The 13,119-nt window shown below is 42.4% G+C and overlaps 1 protein-coding gene across 1 annotated transcript; it reads right to left on the bottom strand.

The window, feature by feature from the left end:
• Window positions 1-6,327: 6,327 nt before the first annotated feature.
• On the bottom strand, window positions 6,328-12,907 carry LOC120793811 (gamma-aminobutyric acid receptor-associated protein-like 2). The gene is made up of 4 exons (XM_040134232.1): window positions 12,631-12,907; window positions 9,950-10,005; window positions 9,680-9,852; window positions 6,328-6,910 (listed from the first exon to the last, which is right to left on the bottom strand). The coding sequence occupies exons 1-4, from the start codon at window positions 12,662-12,664 to the stop codon at window positions 6,820-6,822; spliced, it is 354 nt and encodes a 117-aa protein (XP_039990166.1). The 5' UTR covers window positions 12,665-12,907; the 3' UTR covers window positions 6,328-6,819.
• Between the last annotated feature and the right edge of the window lie 212 nt (window positions 12,908-13,119).

Below are 13,119 nucleotides of genomic sequence, written 5' to 3'. Positions count from 1 at the left end.
GGGGAGACTGGTCCGAACTGAGGGAAGGACGAATGCAGCCAAATACAGAGCGGTGCTTGAAGAAAACCTGCTCCAGAGTGCAGGCGACCTGAGACGCTGGGGCGAGGCTTCGCTTTTCGGCAGGACAATGACCTGAAGCCCACAGCCAAGGACAAGGACAAGTCTCTGACTGTCCTCGAGTGGCCCAGTCAAAGCCCGGACTCTCTCTGAATGCTTTGAAAATTATATTATTTATATAATTATAGTTAAATTTTCAGATTGTGACAACAATTTCTTCGCCCAGGTCAAGGTGGGATCAATGCAAAACTTCTTATCAGACACTGTAATGACTCTGTAAGAAAAAAAAAAAAAAACACAACACATATTGTCCAGTGTTAGAAGCACGTAGTGGAGCATTTAGCAGCTAAAGAACCAATTTCCCTCAGGAGCTGGTGGAGACCAAACCAGAGCTCAAAGAGAAGGAGCACTGGACTTGGATTCTACAGGTGGATACAAATACGACTGATAAATGAATGTCGCGCTGTATCTGCCGCACGCGTAAATATGCGACTGTTTACTAACATGTTAGTCATATCATTTTGACAGGTGGTAACAAGTGAATATAGTGTTTACAGCTTGTTTCAGCTGCCTCTAAGTGGCCAAAACAATCAGTTAATGCAGGTTAAAATTATCAAAAGGACTCACTATGCAGCAATATGGCCCATGTCATGTATATTATATTATCACATTATTCATTTATTAAAAGGATGGATTCTATTCTCTTCTTTAACTGATGCATAAACATGTAAGAAACATTTTAATGTTGTAGCTGGTGGAGGTGGAGCTCATTTGAACTATTTCACATAATACTGAGTAGTTAAATCTGTAACAATGCATCATATTTTGTTAACTAGTCGTATGTTTTGTTTGTAAAAATCACAATCTGCAGAGTAACCCGTTACTTTAGATGCCAGATAATGTAGTGTAGCAGTAGTATCACATGGCAGAACACAACAGAGTGAGTGCCCCGAGTTTCTTTCCACCACCTGAAACCGGCCCCAGCCAATCATCACTCGGTTTCAGGGCTGCAGGTCTGTTGCACAGTGACTGAACAGCTCCCCCCTGCAGAGAGTCTGCAAACTACCACACACGAATTTGCATCTAAACTTGAATGCAGAAAATACTAACGCACAGCAGCAGGAGGAAAGTAACTAATTTCATTTACTCAGGTTCAATGCTTAAGAATTACGTCAGCTCCAATTAGGAGGAAAATATTGTGCTTTTTACTCCACTACATTATTTGACTGCTACAGTTACCAGTTAGTTTTTAGATTAATGTTTTCCAGACGAAAGATATGATCGTGCCTAAAATATGATGGATTATTACAATTAATTTATCTTTTTCTTCTACTCAAGTAAAATATTGAATGCAGGAGTTTTACTTGTAACGGAGTACAGCATTACTTATTGAAATTTCTGTTTTTTTGTCTGTGCTTTTCTCACTGCTTTTACGGATGTTAAATTTGTTGCTTATTCAGTTGTAAATATTCAATATTACAGAGAAGTACTTAAGAAATCAAGTTTTTTGGAGCCCTGAGCGCTCTTGTGCATTTTGACGGTCCAGCACTCTGCTTGAGTTCTTCCATTTCCTAGATTTATCTGATACTTATATACTGCTAAACGTTATACTGTTACTGTACTGTACTGTTGAGGACATTTAGCTGCCATTACTATGCTAACATTTTTGATTAAAGCTTTTACTTGCAGAGGGGTATTTTTTTTTTTACACCTCTCTACTTAAGTAAAGGAACTGCAGTAACAACACTTGTTCTGTTCAATAACACTTCCTGTGTGTACTTACACAATTGCTTTGGTTGTACAGCTTGAGTTCATCACCACGTGCTTCACCTTTGCCTTAGGAATGAATATTGTGTTGTATCTTGTACAGCATCCTCCAGACAGCATCAAAGACGATGCTCTCGAATCTGTGAACACATAAAAAACACGTTTACTACCTCGCCTCCTTAGCGCAGCCCAGACCACAGACTGGCTGAAAGCTCTCAGAGGAACCAAGCAGAGTCACTGACTGGCAGAGGTGTGCTGCAGGAGGCAGATCAGAGTCAGAAGTACGAGAGTCAACAGCGTCTTCATGGTTCCTGGGCAGAGACAGTGCGTCTTCTTCTGTTTGGATGGGAGCCTGATCTGGTCTGATCTGTGTTGGAGAACTGCTCCGTGCCCCCTTTTATACACATCTCATGTATAAATCCTGTGTCATTCATAGTGAGTTATGTTCTAAGAAACCAGCCGTCTGTTCCCTCTGTGGTTCTCCTTCTTCTCGTTTCTGTGATGTCATTACTTGAGGGCTACGGAGAAAATGTGAAGTTTTTAACGTAAGAAAATTCTGCAAAAAGCTCTAAACAGAATAAATGGGGGGTTCTCACGGCTGCTTCTCTTTTTACGTTACATTCTCCTGACATCGACTGCACCCCTCAGGATTTGTAGCTGGGACCACACACTTTGGTATAAGTCGCTGTTTGTTAAAGGGTGAAAAAAGCCGCCTTTGCATGCCAGCGTACATACTTGTTGGCATTTTTCCTTTCTTTGGAGGGAAATCAGCGACGCAAGCGCCGTCTGCTAAGCAACTGAAACGTGACATATTCTCTTGATGCATCTTTGCCGAGAGGCATTTTTAAGAGCTCGTCACGCGCTCATCCCTCCGCCACGGTCTACTGGAGAGAGCTTGCTCTGTTTATACGTCCACTAATCCACCGTGTTGTTCCGTGACAGTCACTCCAATAAACCCCGAACTCGCTTTCCATTAAGACATCCGAATCCAAACAGAGAATCGGCTTTGTTTACCGGGAGGGATGAGCGATGACCGGTGTTATGTGGTCAGCGTAGCGGATCCTCAGGTTCCCCCACAGACGCCACACACAAACCCAGCCCCGTCCATATGCACGTTAGGCTTCGTGACCGTGACCCACCTGCTGCGTGACCCACCGTGCATTTGGGGAACGGTGTCAGACTTTGAAAACTCGAGCCGCGTTTCTGCATCTGGGTGTGCACATCACATGCGAGGAGCGTGGTACTCCTCCGTCCCGCCTTTTATTAACCAAGCTCCCCTCACTAAGGTGCCTGATCTTTCTCACCTTTTCTCATTGACTCAAGCACTCAAGTACATGTACTGTACCTCAGTCTTTTCTTCTCAGGCCACTTTCTACTTCAACCTCACTACAGTTCAGAGGGTAATACTGTGCTTTGTTGCAAACAAAACACATGAAGTGCTTATAAAATGGGACGTTTTATGATAAATTAAATTATGATTTGTCGATTAAATGATCAGTCGATTGACATTGATATTCATCTTACTAAACATTTCATCGTTCCAGCTTCTCAAACGTGACGATTTGCTGCTTTTCCTTTTAATTGTTTCAGTTGTTTTTTTTTTAAAATAATTTTGAAGTTTGGACTTTTTGTTGTTGACAAAGCGAAGCATTTTGAAGACGTCGTTTTGGGCTCCTGGTAACCGCGACGGCGTCCATCACTATTTTCTGAATTTTTACAAGCCAAACAATCGATCAGTTGACTCAGAAAAATAATCAGCAGTTCGATCCACAATGAAAAGAACCGTTAGTTGCCGTCCCTCGGCCTCGACCGACTACTGCAGTAAAGTCCGGCTTTTATATGAATACAAGAGTAACAATGATCAAACGATATAACATATACTACCACTGACACCCAGAGTGCTTTCAGTGTGGTATTAGTACTTCTACTTAAGTAAGGGATCTGATTACTTCTTCCACCACTGCCCACCTACCCGGCCTCCACACACACACACACACACACACACGTATAATAGAAAAATGACCAACAGTAAGTCACGTCCCCACTACGGCTGGAGTGATAATAATGGAAGCGGTGGTGGTTGCAGCCGGATCAGATAAAACTGCCGGTGCCACTACCGTTAGCGGTGGTGCTAGCAGTTCACCGGTTGAGTTCAGTGGGAAGAAAGGGACGGGATGGGCGGAGTGGGAGTCTTTGCTGGTGTCTTTTTCACTTCCTCGCCTGAGTCTATTTTGTGATTCTGCTGATTATTTTTAATAAGCGTGACACACAGACTCTGAAGAAGTCGCGGTTCGGTGATAAAGAACTATCACACCAAGTTCACCTTTTTCATTCCACATACAAATGTTGATTTCTGAGTAAGAACTTTCCATTTTTTTCCCCTCCTTGCTGGTTTTAAATAAAATACCCAGATTCAGTTTGTTAAAGTGAGACATAAGAGCTTAACACAAAATGGAAAGTAGGAGTAGCAGCGCTTTAAACAATGTGAGTTAAATGATCTTAGATTTCATCATTAATTCAACGTAATTCAAACTTTCAATACCAACCTTCATCGTGGTTTGCATTGTTTTCCATTATCATGAAAAGAAACAACCAGGACATAACACGTATCAAAAACACAAAGAAAGTTTCCGTCACGTATGTTCTACGAAAAAGAAGGGGGTCTCTGGCAACCCTGGCTCCTGGAAATGAAAATTTATGTATACCTTATCTGCAACGGCACAACGCGCTTTTGGAGAGAAATGTCATGACAACCAGACAACGTTTTCTGTGCACATAATGAGGAAATGCTCTTAATTTATGTATTTGGCAAGTTGCCGACATTGAACGCATCAGTGAAAATTCTCACAGACGGCTTTGGTGTTTTTTTTTCTTTGCAAGAATATCCAATCTTGCAACACAACATCCACTTTTAGAGACTCCAGCATCGCTGACTCTGGATATATACGGTTTGTATATGTATCTATGTCAGCGGTAGTGTTTGTACTGAAGGTGGATGCAGCAGTGGCGGCAGAAGGAGCTGCAGCTTCGACGTTAAAGATAATGTTAGTAGTAACTGCATATGCATGTGTTAGACATTAGACATGCGTGAGGAAAATTGTTTTGTATAAAACTGATTTATAAACATGTCGTCTCAATGAAAACAAAACAAACTACAGTAGGAGATGGTGTTTTCTAGTGTTGCCGACCACTCGGGGAGCTTTGCACCAACAGGCCACGTTCACCCACATGGAGCTTTTTCTAACGCTCACACACCGACGATACACCGGGGGCAACTTTGGGTTCAGCGTCCTTTGACACGTGGACGGGAGAAGCTGGGGATCGAACCAGCGACCTTCCGATCGCCGGTCGGCCTGCTCTACCTCCTGCACGTTGCCGTACGCGTTGCTGTAGCAGCAGGAGCGGACCGGGTTTCGATTATGGCTTGTTGCCCTCGCTGCAGGAGAAAACAAGGTCCATCAGTTCGGCTTCATCATCAGTCTTTTTGCATTGAAACCAATTAATTATCTGAATGATTTCACAGCAAACGAATCAAACGAGGGTCACAAGGGTCGTGGTTACTGATCCGGCACCGGGTCTCTCGGCACACTTCCACCAGCACACGGCGGCCCAGGGAGGTCCAGCCGGTCCAGCCGGTTCTAGAAACAACCGCCCCTGGGTTTGAATTTCTATACTTCATTACTTTTCTCTTTTAAAACCTCACTCCTCTCTCTGGTCCCCTCAATGCTGCTCGATTAGTTTTTTCCCAAGGCTCAAGGGTGCGTCTGAGAAAAATAAAAGGGGGAACGGTCTCCAAGATTCATCAAGCAGAATATGAGCAGCCCAAATGTCAGTTTCTTGAGAAACTGTGTGTTGCATCACTGGCGGCTTGTTCCTCTGTATTCTAAAATCAGCAGAATTCTCTGATTACTGCTGAAGTGTTGGATCTTGTCATGTTCGTAGAAAGGCCACTTAGGGCAGAGGAAGTGAAAACAGGAAATTGACTGAGCCACAGTTTTACAGAAAAATTGCTGGTACTTTTTTTTTGCATTATACCGTATTATTACGTATTTGTCATAAATGAATCCTTTATTATATCGTCTTTCTTCCTTATTCCCACTCACATAGCTTTAAGCAGCCTGGAAAGATCATCTTTCTTCAGGCCATCTGACAGTCTTACACACACTCTGTATAGACAGACCTTCAAGTGCAAGTTTAAGTATTCGAATATGAAAACTAATGAATAGATAGTTGCTGTTTTTAACTCCACATGTCCTACAGCCACGGACAGATTATGAGACAACGGGCCCCACAGACACGTAGAAGCAGGTTCTTGACTGTGGGTCAGACAAAACCACATAATTGAAGATGTGACCTGGGATTCATTTTTCACCGTTTTCTGACATTTTATATACTAAATTGTTCAATTAATTGAGAAAATAATGAAAATAAACTATTAAATAATTCAAATGAAATCAGATTTACTACAGTGCTGCCATTTTGGAGAAAAAAAAACAAAACAACCAGGTTTAATTTTTATCTTTTTATTGGTTAGGTCATCCAGCTACCTTACCTTCAAATAATTAAATTAAAGTTCTTTTAAATATCGTCTTTAAAGAGGAAAACTGAAAGCAAAACTCATTCACACTTATCGTTTAAAATGTGGAAAAAACAAAAGAAAAAAAAAAATCAAGGTTGCTCCTAAAACACTCAATTCACAACATCAAACAAATAATAATTGAAATGTAACACACTATACACAACTGAATCTATGAAGCTATAAAGAACTGGTGCAACATGGGCCAGAACCAACAAACCGGTGCACTCATTTAAGTTTATCTAGTCAGGAGAGCAGTCAGTCCATCCTTCTGTAACGTTCATGTCACCGAATCTCTCTGGGGCTTCCCTCGCTGTCTCCGGGGGGGGCCGAGTCGGGGCTGTGATTAGATGTAGGCGGGTGTCAGTGGGGCCGTGCGGCGCCGCAGGTAAGGCCGGCCACGCTCATGGCATCTGGATCTAAAACCCGAAGGTGTTCTCCCCGCTGTAAGCCACGTATAAAAAGCCGTCCTCGTCCTTCTCCTTCTCGTACAGCTGCCCCATCGTGATGCTGAAACGCGAAGACAAAGCGTTACCAAAGACACGCCGCTCGGGATGACCAGTGACACCGGCCGCTCTTATTCTGTATCTTTCTAATCGTCAAAATATCAGTGAATTTATCTGCCAACAAGTACCGTGCGTGTATCAAAGTCTGATATTCCTTTTCCCCCAAATACTCTGAAAACAGTCCCCGACAAATGCACTATTTCCCTCCTGTTTGAGTTCAAGTTTGCTCAAATCCACAGTGTCCAGATGTTTCAGACAATTACAAAGCCACACTCGTAGGATTTCACTTTGTGGAAAGAAGCGCCGACAACACCTCCACACTCCACCATGAAAACGACCAAATGGAGATAAGAGGCCACAGGGGAAATGAAAAAGAACAGCGTCACTTTATCCAGCCTGTGATGACGTCCGAAATTAAACAGAGCTCCCGCTGATAAAAACCATAAATATGATTTGACTCTAGTGTTATCTCCACTAACCTTTATCACCACGAAGGCATTTGTACTGTAGACCAGTTACAGGTGAAAAATAACTTGACTAACCCAGTCCAGCTGTCTAACCTGGCCTGAGGTCAGAGCTGCACTGACTCCTCGTTCAACTGGTCGATCACTGCTTCTCTCTGTCATATGTGACAGTAAATGAATTCTGTTTTGGACTTTTGGTTGGACACACGTCACTCTGGGCTCTGCAAAGCTGCGACGGATGATTTTCTCTATTTTTTACATTTGACAGAATAAAACATAAATCGTTTAATCTGGAAAATAATCAGCAGATTAACCGATAATGAAAATAACGTTAGTTGGTTGCGGCACTACATAATCTCATGCCATCATCTTGTGTGGTAAACTGATGTATAATGTTTCACACAATACGAGGGTTTGATCTTTACCTGTTCATCTATTAAAGGAACTTGATTTAGTCTTGAAAATTCAGCTTGTAGGAGAAATTTTGGTTCTGTCTTAATTTAAACGGTTAATGAAATCAGACCCGAGCCGAACCAGACTCTGTGCATAACTGCATCTGCTTCATCCACATACCAGACTAAGCAAGTTCAACAACTACTGTTGTTGGAAAACGTGATACGGACCAATTTAAATTGTTTAAAAACAGAGAGAGATACTGAGCTTTTAGATGAATTTAATCTATCGTCTGTTTTGAGAGAAACCTCAGGATTAAATAAAATAAACAGACACTGTGGGATAGATTCATCAGCTGTTTATTTTCTCAATTAACCAATTAATCTTTTTGTCTACGAAATGTCAGAAAACAGTAAAAAAAAAAAAAAAAAACGCCCGTCAGAATTTCTCTCAGATCAAGGAGACGTGTTCACATTGTTGGTTTTACTCGACCAACAGTCCAATATAAGATATACGGCTCACAATCACGTATGACAGAAAAAGCTTCACGTCTTTGACTTTTGAGAGGTGAAGACTGAAACAATTAATCGATGATCAAAATAGCGGCCAACTAATTTCCTGTCGATCGACCTCCGTCTGTCTGCGGGTTCGCGTGTTCAGGCGTGATCTCTCTCCATTTATACTGCCCACATGCAAACCGCCGTTGATAAGAGTTAGAAAATGAGAGGGAGAGAGAATGACGGACTGGCGACCTTCTTTTATTGAACTTCAGTATAACGTTGTTGTGGACATGACAGGGTACAAACTGCACCAAGTTCAATGGAATTACCGCAACAATTGCCAATAATAGCCTATAAGGGTGTATGTCATTTAGATTTCTTTGCCGAGTCACATTGCTTCCTTGGGGCCCGGTAGCGACTGATCTGTGGGCCGGGGACTCAGTACCTCAGTGTCCCCGGGCTCCACTCCAGCCCCCGGCTCTGACTGGTCTTCGGTCTCCAAATCATCGCTTCTTTATCACAGACTTGTTTTTAAAACGCAGAGAGAGACCAAGTACGTGGTCTTCTCCACCTCCAACGGTGACTCCGATACCCCCCTTAAATGGTACCGAGTTCACTCTTGCTGACTCGTGTAAATACTTAGGAATTCGGCAGGAACTTGTCATTCGAGATTCATATTCAACATTTGACTCAAAAATGAGAAATCTAGCTCGGTTTCCTGTACAGAATTAAAGGGGGTATGTCCTTTTCAAACCCCGAAAACTGTTGTGCCGTCAACTTTAATGTCCGTACTCGATTACTGAGACATCCTGTACTGTCACGCTGCCCCATCAACACTTCCAGCAGCTAAATCCTGTTCATCGTCGTACAAATTTCACTCTCATCGCTCTTCTCTTTATCACGGGGGTTGGACGGAAGACACTGTCCTCTCGCGATACTCGTGTATAAATCTCTTAATGTTAAAGCTCCCAGACTACCTCTCGTCTATTTTAGTATTTAAATCTTGTAACTACAGCAGCAGCACTTCACCTCAGATATTCCTCATGTTCCCACTAATCTTGGCGGAGCTGGTTTCAGGTACTTTGCTGCTTTTAAACTGAACGAACTGTAAGCTGCCCTCAAACTAGAGACCTTCATACCCCTTGGAGACTGTAATAAAGCTTTAAACTTTATTTTTTTAATGCTTTTTCTAAGACTCTTGCAGTTGTTTTTATTACTTGTGTCCTTGTTGTGTTATTTCTGTTTGCAGATTGTGTGTTTTCCTGGTCATGAATGTTTTCTTGCTCTCTGGTCTCAATCTCAACGAGACTAGCTGGTTAAATGATGATTAAAGTCAGAGAAATAAATAAAATAAAACTGGGAACCTCTGAAGTAAAACGTAAAAACTAAGAACCCCTCCAGTGTCCCGGCCCTGACCTGGACTGAGGCACCGTCTTGTCCACAAACAGGAAGATGGCCTTCTCTGAGGGCAGCTGGATGCGTTTCCTGATGATCCACATGAACTGAGCCACTGTGATGTCGGAGGGGACCAGGTACTTCCTCTTGTCGATGTCCACTATCTGGGATCCGGACACTTTCTCCACAATCACCTGACAAACCAAACGGACGTGATTATGACCAACAGGCAACATATACTGAAACAACACTTCCCTTTTCCAGATGCGATGTCACATCAGTTTCACTCACCGGGACCCTGTCAGGGTACTTGTTGCGGATTTTGGCTGACTCTATGCATCGATGTTCTGCGGGACAACAAGCAAAACAGTCGTCTTACTCAGGCGGATGTTTTACATGACAACAGGAGCACGTGGCTTTTATTGAGTACTTCCACTTCAGTACAGACACCAGAGGCAACCGGTGACGGACAAAGATCGATGTTTGACGGCTGAGGTGTGAGGTCCACAGACAGTCGCTGTGGTTTAAGAGTCACTGCGACCGGCTGAAAGGATCGAGCCGTCCAGTCATTTTCTTGACTTAAATTTACATACTAAGTGAATCAAAAAAAAAAAAAAAATTCCATAAACGATGAATTGTTTAACAAGTCATTCCAGTGTCTAAAATGTGAAGATTTGCTGTTTTTCAGAATTTTTTTTTGTACAATAACTGCAAAAACTGTTTACTGTAACAATTATTATATAGTACATATAGTATACAATTAGTGTACAAAACTGGGACGCAGCAACTGTCTGCATAAGAGATACCTTCCTTCTTTTCACAGGAAGCAGTGGAGTTTATGGGTAATGTAGTCTTAAAACTGAGACTCACAGTATCACTGTAGTGGAGAGAGGCCAGACGTTATTCTCACTTAAAACTTTTAACATTTGAAAGTTCAGCACCTGTGAACGACACATCAGTTCTCAAAACAAACATGTCAACTGTGCTCACAAATACGTAAACTGAGCATTAAGGCCCCTTTTAAATCTCTGAAAACGTTCACCGTGTCATCATCGGCTACTCCATCATAATTTGACGAGTTCAAAAAGTTAAGATGGTTTAGTTTCAAACTCACAAATGCAAAGATTTCTCCGCCTGCTTGGTTTTATGTCATTATAACTAGCATTTCTCATTATTTTGGACATTTTTGTCTAAACAATTAGTCAATTTGTCGACAAAAATCATAATTTGACTCAAAGAAGGGAATGGGTTGTACCTAATGATCATTTTCATTAATCCACCAATCTGCCGATTAACTGTTTTGTCTATAAAAAGTCACAAATAACAAATAATGCCTGCCACAGTTTCCCAGAGCCCGAGATCATGTTTTCAAATGTCTTGTTTGGTCTGACCTAGAGCTGCATCGATTAGTCGATTAATCAATTAGTTGATCGACAGAAAATGCATCAGCAAAATTAAGAGTAATTTTTTTTCAGCAAAAATTCCCCAGTTCCAGCTTCGCAGCTGTTCATTTTTGCTGCTTTTCTTCCTCTTAATGTGATATCAACCTGAATTAGTGCTGAAACTTAATCAGCATATTATATTTGTTGAGTAATTAGTAAAAATGGCCGTTATTATATCCCACAGACCAAGGTGATGTCTTCAAATGTCTTGTTTAGTCGGATCAAAAGCCCAAAACACAAAGGATATTCAGTTTAGTGTCATATGTGACAAGGAAAAGCATCAAATCTTGACATCTGAGAAGCCAGAAACAGCAAATGTTTGAAAATTTTGATTTAAAAAAAATTAGAAACGATTATTCGATTATCAAAACAGTTGCCGATTAGTTTACTGTTGATGCACGAATCGATTAATCGAGCAGTCGTTGCAGCTCTAAACTGAATATCATTGAGTTTTGGGCTGTTGGTTGGAAAAAACAAGCTATGTTTTCAAGACAACACCTTTGGCTTTAGGGAAACAGTGATGGGCATTTTTTCGCTATTTGTTTTAAATTAAAATGGAAAACATTTGACACTTTATGCACAAAACGATTAATCAAGGAAATATTCTCAAGTAAAACCGATGACGAAAATAATCGCTAGTTGCAGCCTTAGTTTGGCCACCAGTCGAAAACCCGAAGATGTAACAAAGAACAAACTGTAAATTCAATTAGCAAATTTAGAAAATGGCTAAAAAAGACAATGAACCTTGTTCTCTATGGAAAAATTAAAATTTGCATTACAGGAAAAATCTAAAGACTTCTGAAAAAATTGGAACGCGTTGCGTTTGTATTTACTGAAACGATTACTCGATATTCACAATAGCTGCCGGTCGACTAACCGATTAGTGACTAATCATTTCAGCTTCGCTGAGGTGCTAAGTCGGCCTAAAGGGCCTGCGACTGTTCGGCCAAAACAACTTTCGTTTCGGTCCCGGTGAAGCCTCTCGGGCCTCCGGTTCAAACCCGGCGCGGAGGGAGGAAAAGGTGAAGTTTAGCGGCACAGACAGACACATTCGGGCTCCACCGTCCCGCTGCAGTCAAGTCAATGGAGGCTTAGCGGCTCAATGTGTCGCTATCCACCACCGGCCTGAAAACAGGTCGTCGCCCGGGGTTTTTTTTTTGGGTGGGGGGCAAAAGACGCGACGAAAAACCAACACATCGGTTTTTTTGTTTTGTTTTTTAAGCGGAGACGAGCGAATCGGCTTTTACAGGAGCTGACAATCATATTTACAGCTAACACTTGACGTGGATGCGCTGTCGACGCAGCTAGCTACTAAACCGAAGCCTCCTCTCCGGACAAACAAACAAAAAAAAAAGCCTGACGGGAAGGCCGGTCCGAGTGCCCGGCGTCTTCCGAAGTGGGGTTTTAAATCACGATGAACCCCCAATTATTTTCCTACAGGCCTAAATAGAGGATTTTCGCCCCTCAAGAAAATGTATCTGCGTGGACATTTTCTGTCACCGTGAAAACAGCACCCCCCTCCTCCCTTACCCAAGGAGTGATCCTCTTTGAACATCCATTTCATGTTTGCCGTTTCCGGGCTATTTTCGCTCGATGCAGCAGACTACAAACACGACTTAAGGTTGATTTAGATTTTTTTTCTCTCCCCCCCCACACCTTTATTTTCGTGTCCTTCAAACGTTAACTCTGAAATAAACGCACAAGCGTCGCAACGGCCGCGGACTCTCCGGCAAAACAACAAACAACAGCCTCCCCTTCACGATCAGCCAGCGGCGGCGTCACTCCGGGACCGTACCACTCCGCGGCACAGAGGGGGGGTCGGCTGGCGCGGGGCCGCAGGGGGGAGGGAAGGTGCGACGGCCCCCCTTCTACACCTCAACGTCTTATTACAGAAGCGTATGGGAAAATGAGGTTTTATTATTTAAATATCGATATTCTACAGTGGAACTGTGCTTTCCACAAGTCAACTTCGTGACACGGGACCCTGCCGGTCATGTTTGGGCCTACCCTACTGTTCCT

This window comes from Xiphias gladius, chromosome 1 (assembly GCF_016859285.1).
Source record: "Xiphias gladius isolate SHS-SW01 ecotype Sanya breed wild chromosome 1, ASM1685928v1, whole genome shotgun sequence".
In the NCBI taxonomy this organism is placed as follows: Eukaryota; Metazoa; Chordata; class Actinopteri; order Istiophoriformes; family Xiphiidae; genus Xiphias; species Xiphias gladius.
This window is presented reverse-complemented; position numbering and strand designations above follow the sequence as displayed.